General features: G+C 34.8%; 1 protein-coding gene across 1 annotated transcript; it reads left to right on the top strand.

Moving 5' to 3' along the window:
• The first annotated feature begins 371 nt into the window (after window positions 1-371).
• On the top strand, window positions 372-21,197 carry LOC136222626 (wall-associated receptor kinase 3-like). Its single transcript, XM_066010368.1, has 7 exons — window positions 372-539; window positions 4,757-4,901; window positions 5,025-5,203; window positions 5,575-5,645; window positions 14,202-14,536; window positions 14,689-14,838; window positions 19,933-21,197. The coding sequence occupies exons 1-7, from the start codon at window positions 372-374 to the stop codon at window positions 21,084-21,086; spliced, it is 2,202 nt and encodes a 733-aa protein (XP_065866440.1). The 3' UTR covers window positions 21,087-21,197.
• Window positions 21,198-21,983: the final 786 nt, after the last annotated feature.

Below are 21,983 nucleotides of genomic sequence, written 5' to 3'. Positions count from 1 at the left end.
TCGGAGTCTTTAAACCCGAAGACCACTCTCGTCTCACGATTGTGAATCACCCGGACCCGATTGACCTCAAAAGCCTACAGAAGATGCTGTTCAAAAAAATGGTGAACGGGAAATGGGTATGGATGTCCGACTTTGTTACATCTAGGCAGATAAAAAGCCGAAAAAGGAAAAACGAACCAACAGTGTCCGTCTCATCAGATTCTGAACAAGTCAAGAAGCCAAAGGACCTGGACTTTTATAAGAAGTGTGCAAAGATTTCCAGCGAAGATATACTGGATCGATTCAACGCCCTGTTTGCCCAAAATCTGGCGAACCACGAAATGATATTCGCCCTGGAGCAGAAATACGAGTCTCAATAGGGGTCGATCGATATGCTCAAAACTATTTGTATTGAGGAGCATGGAAAGGAAAGTCCTTCTGGTTTTTCTGAAAAGAGTCCGGTAAGAAAAGTGCCTGAAACACCTGCTAGTGCTCATATTAATGCTAATGCTGGTACGCCCTCGAAAGAGGATGGCATTCCTGCCACTATGGATAGAGAGGTTAACTCCTCTCTTTCCCAACCCGCCTGATCTGTCCAAATTGTCGTTGTCCTAGCATCTGGTAACCTCTAACACCCTTACTCTATCATGTTTTGCTCTGCATGAATATTTATGCTTTCACTTATCTACAATCTACTGCCGTGTTAATAATATTGAAGACAATGTTTGGTTTTCATTTGGGGGTGGGGATTGTGTATCACAATTTATGTGGGCATGACATGATAAATGATTTAAATTTTGTTTGTTTAATTAGTAATTTGATGTAGAACAAATATCCCTTGAGAATCTCTGTTGCATATATCCTCGGTAGTTATTGTGATAATTGTGTTCATTTTCTCTTCTGCCTATTTATTCACCATCTAGTAAATTGTTTTGTGTTCAGCGGGAATCAAAGAACAGACTGTGCATGTTTTGATATAGTAGTTTAATGTTACTTGCTTGTTTGCATTTTGTGTCCCCAAATCAGGAAGTTCCAAAAAATTTTGAATTTTTAATTCCTCTTTCAAAATTAGTAACCCTTGCCTTACTGCATTTCCCCAAATATAGTGAGAACTTGAGCCTAAGAATGCATCTATGGTATGCATTGTTTCTTTTCTGAGTGGGCCAGCGCTCATTATCTTTAGGGAGAATTTGCCTTGGTGTCCTGTTGAAATGGTGATTGGTTCTGACTCTCATAGGAGGAAAAAGGCATTTAGTTACCCTCTCCGCTACACAAAAGACACATGTGCTTTGCACTCCAATGATTAGGATAACCAAGTTGAGCCATGACCTGATTTTTCTGAAGAACCACGAATGATAGCCCTCTCCCTTCACTTAAAACTCTAAAACACCCTGAATTCTGTCTTATGCTTCGAAAAGATAATCGTTTAAAATAGAATCACGTGCTTAAGTTATACAGAAATAAGCGGTTGAGCAAATATTGCTTAGAAAAAGACTGAAAGAACTTGGAAATATAATGTGGGGAGGGAGGAACCTGAATGACTGTTCAAAAACGATAAAAAGAGTACTGGGTCATGAGGAAACAGGTTGTGTAGATAAGCTAAAAGGGTAACAGTAATCAATGTAGGCTGTGTAGTGTAAATAAATCACAAAAAGATAGAGTTCATACACTGAAATAGTCTTTCACTGTCAAACCTGGACCTAAGCCTTACATTACAACCTTTATAAAGTCCTTTGGACTATGTCTGGAGGAACTTTGACCCTTAGATTCGGGACCGATAGGCAAACTCGCACCCTAAGGGTGTGGTGTCTGAGCTGAGGAGTGAAATCACATTCTTTTTCCTATGGTAAGTAAATGCCATGCGAGAGTGAGTGAATTATTCCATTCCTTAGTAAGGCATGTCTGGCAAGTAGGTAGCTCTTTGTGAAGGAGGAAGTCTAAATTTTAAGATTTAAGGAAAGTCTTGAGCAAAAAGGACACAATGTTTACAACAAGCTTTAATTCGTCAATGAAATCTGAGCGTGCATCTGTTCATTTCCTCATTACACAAAACAATCTTTGTTTTCCCTTCTTCACTCTCTGAAACAAATTTCATTCCTAACTCTTCTTCTGATTCCTTCTTACAATTTGTTGCTTGAGGACAAGCAAAGGTTCAATTTGGGAGTATTTGTTAGGCATGAAATTGACTACGTTTAACTTGATAGTTTTAAGGGATTTGGGTGTTATTTATGCTATATGGCAAAGAATAAGGACTGATTTGTGTCTTTATGAAAGATTAGTAAAGATAAATGCTAAACTCGCTGGAAACAGCTTGTTTCGCTACGGCCAAAGAGGAGTGGAGCCTTTCTTATGTCCAGCAGTCAAACGTCGAATTATCCAATGACGGACAGCGACAGCTCAGAGGTGGCAGAGGCAGAGACAGAGCAGCAGGTGGAGAAGTGTAGAGGCGGCATTACCTGAAGAAGCATGATGACGTGAAGTATCAACCCCTTGAGTGTTCAAGGGTCAATGTATCTTTTATCATTTTCATTTTATTTTGTTTTAGTTTTTAGTTGACTAATTTTCTGGAAAGGTACGAAGGTTGTACCATTTTTGCGCCCGTCTTTCTCCTTTAAGTAGGCGTAGCAAAGGAAAGATAGGGAGTTCGGAACTTTTATTAATTTTTAGAAGTAGTATAGTTGTCTGTAAAAAAAGAAAGAAAGAGAGCTCTAATGGAGTCTCTTAATGTTTCAAGAACTACCGATTACTCACTGCTCAATATGAGTGAGTAGTCTATTTTGAATGGGCACGGCCAGGCCGAGCCGATAATGTAAGTTTTGCATTGTTTTAATGAATATTAGTATTTTGTCAATGCTGTGATTGATGAGGATTTAACTTTCATGCCTCGGCATTTATGCATGTGTTAGATGGATGTTAGGACACTTCTTACATCTTCACTAATATCTCTATTAATCTCCCAACCTCGAAGCTGACCAGTTAGATGGTTGTGTCAAGGGTTTTCTTAATCAGAAATGCAGTTTTGTTGTTAATGCAAGAAAGAATGTATCTTTAGGACGCTAAAGGTTCTAGTAATTCTTAGGAGCTTGAGAACACACGACAGTTGACTCAAGCTCACGTCAAAACTGATACTTTGGCTTCATTGGCATTATCTTGTATTCATTGAAATGTTGTAAGGCTTAGCGCAACCTGTTCGGCAGTGTCGAGCCTGTTCTATTTTCTAAATCATTACCAAGTTGTATTATTTCTTACTGCATCAGCCCTCTTACATCTTACGAAACCAACATCACACAATCAAATTAAAAAGGAGAAAACTTGTTTGACACACACACGCTGTTTAGCAACAATTTCTGATATACATTTGAATCTCAATCCCTGTGGAGACGATACTTAACTTATCACTTTATTACTTGTATCTAGTGCACTTGCTAGAGTCTCATCTAAGGACAACACGTCTCCTCACTGTTGAACCAGTTCCCGACCTTCCTTTTATCCCATGTTCGTGTTCCGTCCATGAATAACTCGTAGACCTTTACCGCCTCTATCCCAGCCACACAATCAGATTCACTCACCAACGACCCACTTCTACATAGCTACGGATCCTTCCAAACAGAAATTGTTTCTCCAAACCCAATTTTCCATCTTATCCCTCTGCACAACATATCAATTGAGCCCCACACGCTCCTCCACACACATGTTACCCAATTTGGAGGAAAGGAAAGTATCATTGGGGAAATATTTTGCTTTGAAAATTCTACTAACCAAAGCATGAGGCTCGTTTATAAACTTCCACCCTTGCTTGCCCAGTAGTGATATATTATATGCATGAATGTCTTTAAAGCCCAACCCACCCTGACTTTTTAATCTGCTCAATTTTGCCCAGCTCAACCAATTAATGTTCTTCCTCTCATCCTCCTTCGTACCCCACCAAAATGAGTTCATCATTTTCACCAACTCACCACACATAGATTTTGGTAACATGAACACACTCATACAAAAGGTGGGGAGAGCTCGTGCCACAGATTTTAATAGAACACTCTTTCCCGCACTGGATAGAAACCTCATAGTCCAACTACAGAATCTGCTTTTCAACCTCTCCTTTAAGAATTCAAAAATTGCACACTTGGATCTACCAATAAGTGAAGGTAAACCAAGGTACCTACCAGTGTAAAGTGCCATCGTTACTTGTAACCTTGTACGAATGTCCTGTCTAACATTCTGGTGAACATTAGGTAAATACCGCATATCATGTAAATTTGTTGAAGCTCTCTTTGTTCAGAAGCTTTGATTTTTTTAATTCCTGACTTGCATAAACTCATTGGCCCCTGCTTCGACTGATGATATGTTTTAGACTTGGGTAGCTCTTTGTTAATTCATGACTGGTAATGACAAGTGAGTTTCTGCATTAGATTCTTTGTTTAGTTCATAACTATTAATTTCATTTACTACTTCAAATTTCTGATACAATATAACATTTTTTGGTTCCTTAGTTGAGTTTAAAAAAGGAAAGGGACATAAAGAAATTTTTTAGTTTTTAAACTAATCTTGACACAGATTAATAGCTTTTAAAAATGATGAGGTTTTTATTTTCAATTTACAAAGTTATTAGTTAAGAAGCTACTGGTGTTTTATTTGCTTTTTACCATTAAAGGGGTAACTCAACTCCTTTTGTACTAATTTGTGACTGTTTGTGAGTGCTATGATTTAGACTTGTAGCAGGTAAATACCGCATATCATGCTGATTTTTCATATTCATCATGGAAATTTTTTCCTATTTTAGACTATTGTGATGAAATATGGTTATCTTTCGGGGGATGTTGAAAATATTGACAAATCCTATGTCTTAAATGTACAAGCAAGCAGTGAGCTAGTGGAGAAGCAAGAGTTGCCTTTCACAAAGACATCATCTCTTTGGCAGTGCATTGGTTCCCTAGAAGTTTTCAAAGTCCCGCCATAAAAACCACACTTTAGTCCTTTGTTGGAAGAGAACGAGGCAACTCGGGAAGGATTTGCCATTGGTTATTTGGTGAGCTTTACTGGCTTGGTAGAGAAGGTGTCAAAGTTGACAATTAACAAGCCTAGAAGCGTTTCTTATTGCTATTTGGAAGCTCTTAGTGAGCTTGAAATGCATGGATTTGATGTTAAGGCAATGGTAGCCCGAATTAGCAATTTATTGTCTGTCAAAATTAGGGAAGAAGAGGTGAAGAACAAAAAATTGGAGGAAGAAGTTAGTGCAATTGCAAAAAATGATTAAGGAGTTAGAAATGCAAGTGGAGAAAAAAGGGATCAAAGTTTCTGAAAGTAATAAAACAAGAGTTTTGTGTGTTTTTTTTGTCAATATTGATGTACTTTTTTATTGCTATTATTTCAATTGAAAATTGGGAAAAAAAATTTAGGTTTTCTACACAAGGTAGTGATTTTGAGATAGAGTTGGCATTGATGCAGTTTAATTATATCATTTGGCATCCATTTCTTTGATATTTTGTTTCATTTCTTTGATATTTAGCAGATATTTGTTTCATTTCTTTGATATTTAGCTGCATATTGATCTATGTTTCAACTCAAATTTATCTTGTATTTTCATCTTTTCTGTTCTAGATGCAGAACAGTCCCTGTTCCATCCAAATTTCTTTAGAAATTGGTGTTTCACAAGAAAATGAGAATGGATGGTAATTGTTGCATCAACCCTTAAGGTTAATTACGAAAACCTCTTAATTTGTTGCATCGTGAGGTCAAGTAAAGAGCTTAAAGTCTCAACCAAGCAAAGGAGTAAGCCAAAATAGTCTACGGTTATTTAGGAGTGAAGCAAGCTTGCGATCTGAATTGATAAGTTTTGAAAATCTTGTGCCAAAATACCCCTAAGCAAGCTTCAAGTTAGGATAATATTAAAATAATAATCATGTGTTGAACAATATGTGTGCACACTAAAATACCCCTAATCATGTGTTGAACAATATGTGTGCACACTAAAATTATTAGGTAATGAATTTGTTGGATTATTCCATATTCTAGTGCCTTTAAAACTGAGCTATGGTGTTATCTTATCTATTAGTTGTATGTGTAGAAGATGCAAAATTGTGGGAGATTGTATACTCAATATTAGAGGTTTATTCAAATTATTATTATAATTTTTTTTTGTATAAATTTCACTTTTGAAATAAATTTTTTTATGTACTAAAGTGAGCCATCAAGCTTGAAAGATTCACTTTTTATATAATCAACCGTGGTGGGAGCTGATCGGACAAAATTGTTCAACTGTTTGCGGGTAATAGAAGAAAGGCTTCGGATCTTGTTAGTCTTTTATTGAATATTTCTCTCTTTACCTAATTGTTGTAATTATCATACTATTTATTGTCTTTTAAATTTTTTTTTAATAAAATGTTCCTTTCCTTTTAACTAAAATAAGAACTTGTATATTTAAAGCATATAATTATTACTAAATTATATTATTATAAAATAAAATTTCATATTTTTATGGTAAGATCACAAATCCTTTGAGTTAAAGTTTTTGAAATCTTACCATTCATAGATTAATGATATGAGAAATAAATTTGTACATAACTAGTATTGTGCCCGCGCGTTGTGCGGGTGGATAAATTTTTTGTACAGAAATTTAACATTTTAATATTTTATAAATTTTATATCATTTACATACAGTGATATTAATATTTTGTTTTAAAATAATTTAAATTTACAAATTCTAAATAAATTAACAAACATACCTTTATAATTGCTTGATAATATTTAGAAGTTGCTGAAGTCATAATCTATTCCTTGTTGACATGTTTGCAATGGTCATTCCTTTCTGTTTAATGTATAATCTTTTTTTCTATATAATCTTGCAATTTAGGAGGGCGAGCCTTGGCGCAACGGTAAACGTTGTTGTCGTGTGACCAAGAGGTCACGGGTTCGAGTCTTAGGAGCAGCCTCTTGCCAAATAAATTGGCAGGGGAAGGCTTGCCCCCAGTACACCCTTGTGGTGGGACCCCTCCCCGGACCCTCGCTCAACGGGGACGCGTAGTGCGACCGGACCGCCCTTTTTTTTAATCTTGAAACGGGGACGCGTAGTGCGACCGGACCGCCCTTTTTTTTAATCTTGAAATTTAGGAGTGAAGCAAGCTTGCGATCTAGATTGATAAGTTTTGAAAATCTTGTGCCAAAATACCCCTAATCAAGCTTCGAGTTAGGATAATATTAAAATAATAATCATGTGTTGAACAATATGTGTGCACACTAAAATTATTAGGTAATGAATTTGTTGGATTATTCCATATTCCAGTGTCTTTAAAAGTGAGCTATGGTGTTATCTTATCTATTAGTTGTATGTGTAGAAGATGCAAAATTGTGGGAGATTGTATACTCAATATTAGAGGTTTATTCAAATTATTATTATTATTGTTTTTGTATAAATTTCACTTTTGAAATAAATTTTTTTAAGTACTAAAGTGAGCCATCAAGCTTGAAAGATTCACTTTTTATATAATTAACCGTGGTGGGAGCTGATTGGACAAAATTGTTCAACTATTTGCAGGTAATAGAAGAAAGGCTTCAGATCTTGTTAGTCTCTTATTGAATATTTCCCTCTTTACCTAATTGTTGTAATTATCATACTATCTATTGTCTTTTAAATTTTTTTTTTTAATAAAATGTTCCTCTCCTTTTAACTAAAATAAAAACTTGTATATTTAAAGCATATAATTATTACTAAATCATATTATTATAAAATAAAATTCATATTTTAGTGGTAAGATCACATATCCTTTGAGTTAAAGTTTTCGAAATCTTACCATTCATAGATTAATGATATAAGAAACAAATTTATACATAACTAGTATTGTGCCCGCGCGTTGTACGGGTGGATACATTTTTTGTACAGAAATTTAACATTTTAATATTTTATAAATTTTATATCATTTACATATAGTGATATTAATATTTTGTTTTAAAATAATTTAAATTTATAAATTCTAAATAAATTAACAAGCATACCTTTATAATTGCTTGATAATATTTGGAAGTTGTTGAAGTCATAATCTATTCCTTGTTGACATGTTTGCAATGGTCCTTCCTTTCTGTTTAATGTATAATCTTTTTTCTATATAATCTTGCAATTTAGGAGTGAAGCAAGCTTGCGATCTGGATTGATAAGTTTTGAAAATCTTGTGCCAAAATACCCCTAAGCAAGCTTCGAGTTAGGATAATATTAAAATAATAATCATGTGTTGAACAATATGTGTGCACACTAAAATTATTAGGTAATGAATTTATTGGATTATTCCATATTCTAGTGCCTTTAAAACTGAGATATGGTGTTATCTTATCTATTAGTTGTATGTGTAGAAGATGCAAAATTGTGGGTTATTTTATTATATCTATTAAATATAAATTTGATTATATTAGATATAATATTTTTAATTTTCCTTTGTTGCTATTTTGACAACTCATCAAAGGCCTCTAAAACTCTACTCATTAATTTCTCTCTGCTTCCACTATTATATATAACTAACGTGAGTGCATGTGCAATGCACGGGATGTTCAATAAAAAAATTTATCCGTTTTTTTTTTTGCTTATTCACATTTAAACATATTATATTTGAAATAATTAATAAAATAAAATGATTTAAATTTAATATGTTAAAAATATTTTTTCATATTAATTAAGATAATTTTATTCATTATAAAAATTATACCTTGTCTTATAAGGATATTATAAAAAATAAAAATTTGAAAATTTATTCTGCTCTTTTATCTTTGTATGGTTATCCTGCTTTTAGTAGTTTCAAAATAAATTTTACTTTTAATTGTAGAAACAACATATAATTGACTATAGCTTTGTAGAAACAACATATAATTGACTATAGCTTAAAACAACAGAATACAGTACGTAGTTAAAAAAAATTCACATTAACCAAAGATGCTCAGATAATGATTAAATCCATAAACTAAAGATGCTCAGATAATGATTAAACCCATAAACTATTCAAACCCTACTCCGAGAAATCGGATCGCCGGCAAACTAACCGCAGAACTAACCGCCAATCAGACAGTCAACCATTGAACAATTGCTGAAAAGCCCCCTGAAAAACCCAAATCAGATAGGCAGCAATACTATCCTAAAAGCTGCTTGGAACCCAAAAAACATTATTAAAACAGAGAGACTTGGTGCAAAAGCTTTTTAGAGAGAGAAATATAGAAAAAGGTTGAGTCTTTAGTCTTAGTTCTAACTTCTCATCCTAAAAAAGGAAATCCAACAGAATAATTCAATAGTATTTTTTAGGGTAATTAATTTATTAGTCCCTATATTTTGACAAAACACACTGTTTAGTCCCTATATTTTTAAAAACACACGGTAAGGTCCCTAACCTTTTTCTTGATGAACTGTTTAGTCTCTAACGTTTTTTCGGTGAACTGTTTAGTCCCTGCCGTTAGACTCTCATGAAGATTCTGTTAGTCAATTTGGATTTGAGTCAAAATCTGTTTAAAATAAAAAGGTAACGCCTTAACTACCCTTTACCATAAAATCAAATATATAACCATCATCTTCATTATTTCTCATCTCTGTGTTCTTCTTTTCCTTTATTTTCCTTTCCTTTAGACTCTACTGCATCTGAAATCAACTTTCTTATTCTTGATTTTCTTCTTAATCATTCAGATTCGTAAGCATTAAGTTTGTGTTCTTTTTATGGTTCTCCATACAAATAGCTTCTTCTTCTAAATTGGATTTTAGGGTTTACTAATCATAATGCATGAACCAATTGGGAATTTCACAAGATTTCAGTAACAGTGCAACGAAACGGAAGGGAAAGGCAGTGAAGTTTACAATAATAACAAAATTAGCATAAACATCTTTCGTCATCACTGAAGCAGTTGGCAGTAAACATGAGTTGAGAATATGGAGGAAATTAAACTCATCATTGAGAGTAAGAGGATTTCCACCTTCAATTCGAACAGGAAGAGTAAGCGAGTGAGATTTGAGTCGATTTCTACCTTCAATTCAAACATGAAGAGTGAGCATGAGTGATTCGATTATGGGTTAGGGATTCAATCCTTTCTCCATTTTTTTGTGAGCACGAGTTGTGAGAGAAAGATATAGAGGTGTGAATTGCTTTTGACTGATAAATAGTAAAGGTAATTTAGTCATTTTCGAATTCATAAACGGTAAAAAATCTAACAAACAGACGGAAGGACTAAACAGTTCATCGAGAAAAAGGTTAGGGACCTTACCGTGTGTTTTTGAAAATACAGGGACTAAACAGTGTATTTTATCAAAATATAGGGACTAATAAATTAATTACCCTATTTTTTAATTGTCTAGACAGGCAAGTAAAATGAAGTTTACAATTAATAATCAATAAAGTTGTGAAACTTGTTGTTGATGATATTTTGCTGCATTTTATGAATAGACTGCATATAAGTAGAAACAAAAAGTTGAATATAATAGATAGTGATGAGAGAACTATCTATGAATTATAATGCAAAAACATTATCATCCAACATCTTCGGTCAATTTGCAAATAAAAAGGGAATATAATATGATAATGCTCATTGTTGTTGCACCATAAAATGAAGAGCAGTTGAATATTTAAGATCTTGTAATTCCTACCTTATTCCTAGAAAAATAAATATTTCTCTATTATCCCTTCAATATAAAATTGTAAAAATCGCATAAAAAAGTAGCAATCTTAGTGTTGTCATCTTTAATCATTTATTTTATATGAAACAGTATGCTATTAAAGTATATCAAGTACAAATCATAACATATAAAACATTATTGTTAGTTAAATTAGTTTCTTATTAATGAAAAAAACTTGGTACGCTAAGGGAAGTAGGTTTTAACCTTTATACACCAGCCAAAAAAAATCAAAGTTAGATTACTATATCTTCATGATAAGAGTTGGGGGCTACAATTGGGCAATCAAAATAAGAGTTCAACCCAGTGTATTTTCCACCTCCAAAAAAGGAACCTAAATACAAAAATTGTGTTGGACATCATCTCATACACCCTAACCTGGTTCTCCTTTAACCATGCCTTCATAACAGTAAACTAACACAATTTAAAAACAAAACCAGTGGATGAGCGGGTTCAATTTTAATAAGGAGGTTTCTAACTTTCTATCCATTAAAATCATCACATCAGCAGGAACTATAAGTGAAAACACATCAACTTACTCATAAAGATTTTAGTGTTCAACCAACAAATAAAAGAAATAAGATTTCCTCATTTCATAAAAGCCTATCATTAAATAATTTTATCTCATTACATCAGATGAAAAGAAAATTATCTATAGTTTAGGCAACAATGTTAAATTTTGGGTTTATGTTAAATAAATAAAATGAACACTTGGTGAAACAAAATCACTGATGCTAAAATGGTAGACCAAAAATTGAATCTTCAAATTACAAAGCAAACATAGATTCAAACCTGTATATGGATATAATCAAAACTCGAGTGCAGTCTGAAAACAAAATCCTGAGATCCCAGTGCTGATCTACATGATGGAAGAGTAATGAGAACTAGAAATCCATAATAGAAGCCAGAAAAAAATAACAAAATCAAAGGAAAAAAAACCCTGAACAATTAGAACTCGGAATAGAGGAAGAGACCGTTGAGGGTGGTTCTTCCCGTGAAAAGGAGAGATGGAAAGATCTAATCTGAATAAATATAGGTAAACACTGTGTGTGGGTATGGGACAGAAACCGCTAAACAGATCGTGAGAAGAAGAAATTATGAGGAAAGGAGTAGTCGTGGGAAGAAAAAACTGTATCGGAAGAAATCCTAAGTAGAAATTTGAAAAGTTAATCCAGAAAAAGGGGAAATATGAGGAGGTGGTTTTAGAAAGGGAGCCTAACTAACACAGAGTAGTGCTTTTGGTACACAAGGAGGAGAGAAATAAGAAAAATCATGGCAGAAATGAGGAAAAGTTGGTTTTCCTTTAATATTTACAAAAATAGTATAATAATTACAATTTTAAGTCAAAAAAACGGGATGCTTTATAAAGTAGCCATGTTAGTCGAAACTCTAAAATTGTGCCACATGAGCAACCATATTATCTTGCTTTTAGTATATATATAGATATAGATATAGAATCATCACTAAAAATAAGAAAGAAACTTAAAATGGTAATCATGACAAAGCATGATTTATAATTGAAATAAATTTCACTATAAGTATAATGTTCCAATACCTTTTTAATTATTTTCTTCAATACGTCTCCAACTTCAATAAACAACTATTGTGTGAAACTTTATATTTGTTCCTACAAAAAATGCATAAAAATAAAAAATTCAATCCATATGAGTTAGATAAATCCAAATTAAAAAATCAGTGGGCTTCACCAGGTTCTGAATTTGGAAAGTTAACCTAACTCCAATTAAACCTAATAATTGAGTTCATATAAAGCCAAAAATCCAAATTTTAAGCTTACCTATGACTCTAGCGGTCATGAGTTCGAATCACATTCGGGTGGGGTGGGTTAAGGGTTTTTTCTTCATCTTTGATGTAATTTTCCTATGCTTAATGTAAGTGCATTGTGCACAACTTTAAAAAAAAAGTTAGAGTTAATAATCGAAACAATTACACCTAGCAACTTATACTAAAGAAATGAAAATAAACAAAAATTTTATTACATGATTTATAATTGAAATAAATTTCATTGTAAGTATAATGTTTCAATACCACTTTAATTATTTCTTTAATATGTCTTCAACTTCAATAAACAACTATTATGTGAAACTTTATATCTATTCGTATGAAAAATGCATAAAATAAAAAATTCAATTCATATGAGTTAGATTAACCCAAATTAAAAAAATCAGTGGACTTCACCAGATTCTGAATTTGGAAAATTGACCTAACTCCAATTAAACCTAACAACTGGATTCATATAAATTCAAAAATCGAAATTTAGTTAGAGTTAACAATCGAAACGATTACACCTAGCAACTTGTACTAAAAAAAGAATGAAAATATACAAAATATTTATTTAGTCATTTTGAAAAAAAACAAACAAAAAGGAAAACATAGATAAGGTAGCGAAAAGTGTGGAACAACAAAATTGAGAATAAAATAACTACTACATATGAAAAAAACGAATAATTACCTTCAGATACATAACGATTTCCTGTAATTTTTGACACATTTGTTTTTCCCGATTTCAGTTGTTTATGTGTCTTCTATTTCCATCAGATTTCTTCAATTGAAGATATCAAAGTCTAAATTCTCCCAATTTTTGAAAAAATGCTATTAATACAGTTTATCAATGGAAATCATTCCTAAATAAATCTGAATCTCTTACTAAAATAAGAACAAAATTATAAGATTCTATTATTTGAAGTAATAACAAAATTTTAAGATTCATTATGCCATTTTCCATTTCACATGACACAATGTAGATGACAGACATTTATTTTTGTGTCGTCTGAATAGTTTTCGTGACAGTATTTTAACTTTATGTCATCTGATGGCGTAATTAAAAATGCGCTCGATTCTCAAATAATGTTACCATTACCAGCTTCTGTCATCCCAAAAGAACGCGATTTTGATGGAAAAGTCACTTAACCATCAGATGACACTGCGGATAAATGACTGTCATCAGTATACGAAAATAAAAAAGCGGCAACCAAATATTGGAAAAGTGGGGGATCAAAAACTCTTACTTTCATTTTAACGTGCGCCCAAAACTCAAAACCTAATTTCGATTCCCCCCTTTCTCTTTTCTAATTTCATCTCCTTTTTTTCAATCTCTACATCTTTTTTCCTCAAACTAAAGATCTCGAGATAGTTTCTCTCTTCCCTCCTCTCAACAAAGCTTTGATGGCAACAGAGCTTAGAGCAACCATGGTCGATTTTAATGGAGGTAAGGGTTTCCATATTTTGAATCCATTTTAAACTCTGTCCAAACCCTAAATTTTTTATGTTCTTCTTTTTCTTCTGAAACCCAATCTTCTACTTCATTATGGTCTCCTACCAGCGATGACATGCTCTTCTATCCTGAGGCGGTGGTGACTAGAAGGATACTCGGCGATGGTGGCAATAACTCCCCAGTACGTAGATTCAGTAGCTTCAACAGGTTAGGTTAGTTAATTTATATCTTAGTTTCTCAATTCAGCGATGGTGCGAATCAGCTGCATTAATTATGAGTTTCACAATTGATAGCTTACATAAACCTGTCGTATGACAAGTAAAAGGTCTATGGTTTCACATACTACAATGACGGTATCTATAGTTTCACAATTAGTCTTGCAAGTCCAACTAATCACAGCAACGTTTTGCAGTTCAATCCTTGTGAATATGCTTTCATAGCTGATCAAAGGACGTTTAATGTCTCCGATTTGCAGCTTTCGACTCAGCCTTTTTCGAGGATAACTCAAGAGTTTATTAAGTCTGATGTTGTCATTGAATGGGTTGCTAGAGAGGAGACATGTGAGGAAGCTCAATCAAATTCGAATTCTTTCTGTGGGAGTAATACTAATAGCTCCTACTCCGAAAATGGCAACGAATATCGATGTGTTTGCAAGGATGGATTCACTGGAAATCCTTATCTCCCACAAGGATGCCAAGGTAAGACACTACTAGAAGAAGAAAAAATGATTTAGATGGAAAATTTCGTCAGAGAGCTATGAAATTCCGTCGCAAATCGATTAAACTGCGACAGAATTACATGATGATCTTCCTTTTCCAAGATGTAATTTGTTTTTTTTTCATCTGGACAGACATAGATGAGTGTAAGGAGGCGAACAAGTACCCATGTCAGGGTAGTTGCAAGAACATTATCGGGAGTTACACTTGCAAATGCCCGATTGGGATGCGAGGAGATGGGAAATCTGGCTGTCAAGGATTTCGAGTCACAGCTATTGCTGCAGGTTCTGTTTAATCCCCTTCATCTTCATGTTTTTTTTTAAAAATTTTATGTGATCGGGTTGCGAGTTTAACCTTGATTGATATCTATGTTGCACGAACATTCCTTTTTACCTCTTTAGTAGCATTTATGCTTTTCGTGTTTGTATCCGTTTATGCTTTAGAAATAACATTTTCTGTGTATGATACAAATGACACTCCAACAGCTAGCTAGGTGTACAGATGGCTCGTGTACACAATTGGTACTTATTTTGTTTTTGTCTGTTTGTGTAGAAATAACCGTTTGATGTACATCTGTAATACCTTTATCTTTTGTGTGCGTGTCTCTAGTTTTTCCAATACCTGTACATATATAGCACTGTATTTACAGTCATTGGCATTGAATGAAAGGAATACAACCTTCATCTTTCATCTCCTCTTCCTTGAGTTTTTATATGATGGTATCAGAGAGTTTCCATAAACTCTGAAATTTTATTTTATTTTCCTTCTGTGGCGTTAATGGCTGCCATTCCACAGACCAGTCCTTACTTCCTACCGGCAAATGAGAATCTGGCGCTGGTTCTCGTCACATCTCCTTTAACTGGAGACAACTACCATCAATGGTCAAGGTCTTTAAGGATAGCCTTGATCTCGAAGAACAAATATGGCTTCGTGGATGGGACCATCCAGATGCCAGAAGTTGGGAAAGGTGCAACACCATGGTTCTTTCCTGGATAGCGCATTCAGTCTCTCCTCAAATCGGTAAAAGTCTTATATGGTTCGAATCTGCACAATCGGTTTGGAACGATCTTAGGGATCGATTTGCCCAAGGTGACAACATCAGAATTTCTGAGCTCCAGAAGGAGATCCAATCGTTCAAACAAGGTAACCTCTCGATTTCTGAATATCATACACAAATGAAAACATTATGGGATGAGTTATTGAACTACAGACCTTTACCAAAGTGCTCTTGCACCCCTGCTTGTTCTTGTGCTGACATTAGTAATTTCAGATCCTACCTTGACTCTGACCAAGTCATTACCTATTTGAGGGGCCTGAATAGCGATTATCAGAACGTTTGCTCTCAAATCCTGAGCCAACAACTTTTGCTGCAAATTACACCAGTTCCCAAAAACCACAATACCAAAAATTTCAGCAGAACAACAGCAGGTTTAACCAAAAGAGGAACTCAAACAATCTCCCCATATGTACTTATTGTGATATGGAAGGCCACTCTGAAGACATTTGCTATCGCAAACATGGCTTCCCCCCTGGTTATGGCAACAGGAACAGGGGAACAAATTCAAAACCAAACTCGAAGCAAAACAGGGCGAATCAGGTGCAGTCTAATTACCAGAATCATAGTGAACACCATCAATTCACTGAATTTGAAGATGAGCATGAGTCCAGTCCATAACAAGGCGGATACAGCTTCACTAAAGCTCAGTATGACCAGCTGATCAACTTACTACCAAAAATAAAGAATGATTCTGGAGCAGGATCAAGTGGAAATCCCATCCAAATAGCCACTGCAAACAGCAACTACAAGACAGATGCACCTTATTCTGGTAAAGTTTCTTCATCCACTCAATTACTCATACATAGAAATAGTTGGATTATCGATACGGGGGCCACTGATCATGTGGTATGTGATCTCAAATTTTTTACCATATATAGAGCTGTGTCAAATTGTTCAATACAACTTCCAAATAACCAAAGTGTCATAGTCTCTCACATTGGTCATGTCAAATTACATCCAAAATTCACATTAATAAATGCCTTATATGTTCCTCAATTTAACTACAATCTCATATCCAGTAGTAAATTGACTCAACATTCAAATTTATGCCTATTCTTCACCTCACAAAACTGTGTCATACAGGATCTAGGGAACTCCCAGAGGATTGGCTCTACTAGCTTGAGAGGAGGGCTTTATCACCTAGACAAACCATTTCCCAAGCATTTGACTGCTTCCACCAAACGAGTAGCTTCTACTTCAACTCTTTGGCACATGAGGCTCGGGCACCCTTCAATTCAAAGAAGTGGCATATTGTCACAATTTCTTCCTTCCTTAGCTAATTTTCCTCAACACACATCTTGTGATGTCTGTCACCTAGCTAAGCATAAAAGAAATAGTTTCAATCTTAGTTGTAATAGAGCTGATAATTGTTTTGATTTGATCCATTTGGACATATGGGGACCCTTAAAGCATTCATTCAATGAAAAGCATTATTTCCTTACTGTTATTGATGATCATAGCAGATTTGTGTGGCTTTATTTCATGAAGTATAAGTCTGAGACAAGAGATGCAATTTACACATTCAATCAATATGCTTTAACTCAATCCAACAAGCAGATAAAGGTTATCAGATCTGATAACGGGGCAGAGTTTAACATGCCTGAGTTCTATAGCAAATTTGGCATACTACACCAAACTAGTTGTCCTGAAACTCCACAGTAAAATGGAGTTGTGGAGCGCAAGCACCAGGATATTCTAAACATCACTCGAGCGTTACTGTTTCAAAGCAAAATGCCAAACAGTTTTTGGCCCTTAGCAGCTTCTCATGCTGTGCATTTGATCAACAGGCTACCAACTAATGCAACCAAAAATTGCATCCCATACACTTTACTTCACAATCAGCCCCCAAATTGGCAAGAGTTAATAGTCTTTGGATGCCTCTGCTTTGCCGCAACTTTGAACAGGGATAAGACAAAATTAACACCAAGAGCAATCAAGTGTGTCTTCATTGGGTATCAAACTGGCACTAAGGGTTTCAAAGTGATGGACTTGCAGACCAGGAAAATTTTTGTATCACGAAATGTCCAGTTCCACGAAACAATTTTTCCCTATAACCAAGACGAATATCCACCAAATCCATCCTTCCCCTTACCAAATGTATCCGGTGAATTGATTGATAATGATTCCCCAGAGATTCTGATACCTGGATTGCCAGAGACATTGCCTCTTAATGAGACAGATCCAATTCAGCCTGACATTGCAGATCCCATAAACACCAATCCCACTCAAGAAACACACCACAATCCCAATACAAATCAGCCTAGAAGGTCCACCAGACACAGACACCCTCCACAATACCTACAAGATTATCACCATAATCTCCTAAATTCCATCACAACTGCACCACTTCCCAAAATGCCTCATGACCTAAATAAGCACATTTCTTATAACAACCTCAGTACCAGCAAAAGGATTTTCTCACTTCAAATATCGTGTCAGAGAGAACCATCAACCTATGAAGAAGCTATCAAGTCCCCTCATTGGCGACAAGCTATTGAAGCCGAATTAAGCGCCTTAACTGCAAATGATACCTGGTCTATCACTCAATTACCTACAGGAAAGTGGCCCATAGGATGCAGATGGATATTCAAAATCAAACACAGGGCGGATGGTACCGTGGAGAGATACAAAGCCCGTTTAGTGGCAAAGGGCTTTACTCAGAAAGCTGGGATAGATTTCACATAAACTTTCGCCCCTGTGGCGAAAATTACCACTATCAGAATATTTATAGCTCTTGCTAGCATGAACAATTGGTTCCTTGAACAGTTGGACATCAACAATGCGTACTTGCATGGTGAAATTAGTGAAGAGGTATACATGAAGGTTCCACAGGGCTGTTTAGTTCCTAATTCTCACTCCAACCTAGTTTGCAGGCTCCACAAATCCTTATACGGGTTAAGACAGACGGGGAGGCAGTGGAATTACAAGCTCAGCACTGCACTAAAGGAGTATGACTTCACTCAAGCTACCGCCGATCCATCCTTGTTCATTAAAGCTAGTAATGGAAAGTTCCTAGCAGTCTTGGCATATGTAGACGATCTAATGGTGGCAAGCAACTGCAAAGATGAGGTACAATCAGTTAAATCTCATTTACATGCCTTATTTAAAATTAAGGACCTTGGCCCTTTGCAATATTTCTTGGGATTCGAAATTGCCAGAACATCGAAAGGGATCCACTTTAGTCAAAGGAAATATTGTCTTGAGCTGTTACAAGATCAGGGATTCTTGGGATCGAAACCCGTCCAAACACCAGCCACCCCTAACTTCAAACCAGCACCTACACCAGTCCTACTACATGATATACCTGCCTACAGACAACTCATTGGGAAACTATTGTATCTCACACATTCAAGGCCAGAAATTTGTTATATAGTGCACCAATTGAGCCAACATCTAAACACCCCAACTCAAGATGATCTACACAGGGCACACAGGGTGTTAAGATACCTCAAAAACTCACCTGGGCAAGGCCTATTTTTCCCAGCAGCTGGGCAAACTAAACTTAGAGCATTCACTGATGCTGACTGGCCATCGTGCCTCGAAACCAGAAAATCAATAACTTGCTTCTGCGTGTTCCTTGGGGACTCCTTAATCTCTTGGAGGTCGAAAAAGTAGTCTACGGCTCAAGGAGTTCATCGAAAGATGAATATAGGGCGATGGCCACATCAGTATGCGAGCTTCAATGGCTCATTTATCTGCTGCGTGACTTCATCATCCCACATGCATGGCCAGCAATACTTTTTTGTGATAATCAAGCTGCACTACATATAGCGCACAACCGTGTTTTTCACGAAAGAACCAAGCACATTGACATTGATTATCACATTGTGCGTGAAAAACTGCAACAAAATATTGTTCACTTACTTCCTATCAGGTCAAAATGACAACTTGCAGACTTATTTACCAAAGCTCAACACTTACCAGAATTTACAACGCTCAAGAACAAACTAGGCCTGTTGAATATCTACATGCCTAGTTTGAGGGGGGCTGATACAAATGACACTCCAACAGCTGGCTAGGTGTATAGATGGCTCATGTACACAATTGCTACTTATTTTGTTTTTGTCTATTTGTGTAGAAATAACCGTTTGATGTACAGCTGTAATACCTTTATCTTTTGTGTGCGTGTCTCTAGTTTTTCCAATACCTGTACATATATAGCACTGTATTTACAGTCATTGGCATTGAATGAAAGGAATACAACCTTCATCTTTCATCTCCTCTTCCTTGAGTTTTTATATGAGTGTACATCTCCGTATCTGTGCAATATACACTTAATGTTGGAACAGAGTTGCTGAATCTGTAGCCTTGTTTCTTGCAGTTGTGGGAGCAGTATTGCTTACAATGATCATTGCTATGCTCATATTGATAATGTACAAAAGGCGTCGAAAAGAGACCAACTTTTTTCGAAATGGAGGCATGCTGTTGAAGCATCAAAGAGTCAGAATCTTCACTGAAGCAGAACTGGTAAAAGCCACCAAGAATTATGATGAAAGTCAGCTTCTCGGTGAAGGTGGATTCGGTTACGTTTACAAAGGAATATTAGCAGATGGCACACAGATTGCTGTAAAGAAGGCTAAAGACATAAGCAAGGCTCAAATAAATGAAGAGTATCAACAAGAAATTGGGATTGTTTCACAGGTTAACCATAAAAATGTGGTGAAAATATTAGGCCTATGCTTGGAAACAAAAGTACCATTATTGGTTTATGAATTCATCTCAAATGGAACACTCTTCCAACATATCCATCACAAAAAGCCTCAAGCTTTAGCAAATTGGAAAAACCGATTACGCGTCGCGGAAGAGACTGCACTTGCTCTTAACTATCTGCATTCTTTAGCAGACCCTCCGATCATTCACGGAGATGTCAAGACATCAAACATTCTATTAGATGATACTTATACTGCAAAAGTATCCGATTTCGGAGCTTCAGTGCTAATATCTCCAGGAGATTCTGATATGGCTTCGAAAATCAAAGGAACATTCGGTTATTTGGATCCTGAGTACCTTATGACCGGTTGTTTAACAGAAAAGAGCGATGTCTATAGCTTCGGAGTTGTTCTTGTCGAGCTTTTAACAGGAGAAAAGCCGAATTTTATGGCAAGAAGTGGAGAAAAGAGCAACGTTATTCAGTACTTTATTTCATCAATAGAAAGTCATGATCTTGATCAACTAGTATGTTTCGGAGTTGCGAATGAAGACGAAATGGAAGAGATTGAAGCATTTGCGGAGATCGCGAAGCAATGTCTATGCAGTAGTGGCGCGAAAAGGCCAACGATGAAAGAAGTTGCAGATGAATTTGGAAGATTGAGAAAGTTGAATGAGAGAAGTAGATGGAATCATGATAAGAAAAGTGAAGAAGAAACTGAACATTTATTAGGTGAATCATCTTATGATTCCATTCATGTTGAAAATCTTAACCAACATGATATTTATAGTCTTGAGATGGACTTATATCCTGCTTATAGCATTTAAATTTTTCTGTTTAATTTGTGTTAATCATCCCAATTTCTGGGTTTCAATTGTTTGACTTGTGTGTAAATAACATTGTATTGTGTTAGTAAAATAAAACCTCAAATTCTTTGACATTTCACTTAAAGTTTAGAATTCTAACATATAGATTAAACTTTATTTGAGGGATAGTGGTGTTTGATACTTTAAAGTTCACTTAAAATAAAAAATATTAGTAATAGTATTCTAAATTTTTTATTTAAAAAATAATTTATATACAATTTAAAAGAATTAAATATGGGTAATTTATTTTTATAAAAGCCATGGTCAAAGAACCAAAATAGATAAATGGTCGAGAGTTAAAAGATTCAATCAAAATTTAAAAATTCTTGTGCAAAATTATATTTTTATTCATATGTAATATTATAACATAAGTGAAATATTAGTAATATTACTCCCTAGCTTTTAATAACGGTAGTTATTTTCTTATCGCTTATTAAGAATTAAGTAATTTTTTTAATATCAATTCATGATGTTTTGGAATATCAAATTGTTTATTCAATATGATAATTTAAAAATATAAATATATATTTTTTAAACTATAGCTATTATTATTATTAATATGTAATGTAATAAAATAGTAGAGTATATATTTTATAGGGAAATGTATAAAAATAAATCATGTGGTTTGGCCGATTTGTAAAGACATTATCTATGGTTTAAAAGTTTATAAACATGAGTTTTGTGCTTTGTGAAAGTTGCAGATATAGGATATGTGAATTAATTTTTCAATCAAACAATATTTGTGGTTTAATTAATTTGCAAACTCAGACCTCGTATTTTGAGTAATTTGCAAAGTCAGTCTTTTTAATTGCTCGAAATTGTTCCATTTTGGGGTAAATAGTCATGATAATAATTTTT

Source organism: Euphorbia lathyris, chromosome 3 (assembly GCF_963576675.1).
Source record: "Euphorbia lathyris chromosome 3, ddEupLath1.1, whole genome shotgun sequence".
Classification (NCBI taxonomy): Eukaryota; Viridiplantae; Streptophyta; class Magnoliopsida; order Malpighiales; family Euphorbiaceae; genus Euphorbia; species Euphorbia lathyris.
Note: the sequence above shows the minus strand (reverse complement) of the source record. Positions and strands in the feature narration are given on the sequence as shown.

Bases quoted from the DNA above. Each gene is read 5' to 3' on its own strand.
- LOC136222626 (XM_066010368.1), top strand. From the start codon at position 372: ATGCTCAAAACTATTTGTATTGAGGAGCATGGAAAGGAAAGTCCTTCT. The intron at 5,646-14,201 runs GTAATTGTTGCA...CGGTATCTATAG, and splicing joins CAAGAAAATGAGAATGGATG to TTTCACAATTAGTCTTGCAA. The intron at 14,839-19,932 runs GTTCTGTTTAAT...TGTTTCTTGCAG, and splicing joins AGTCACAGCTATTGCTGCAG to TTGTGGGAGCAGTATTGCTT.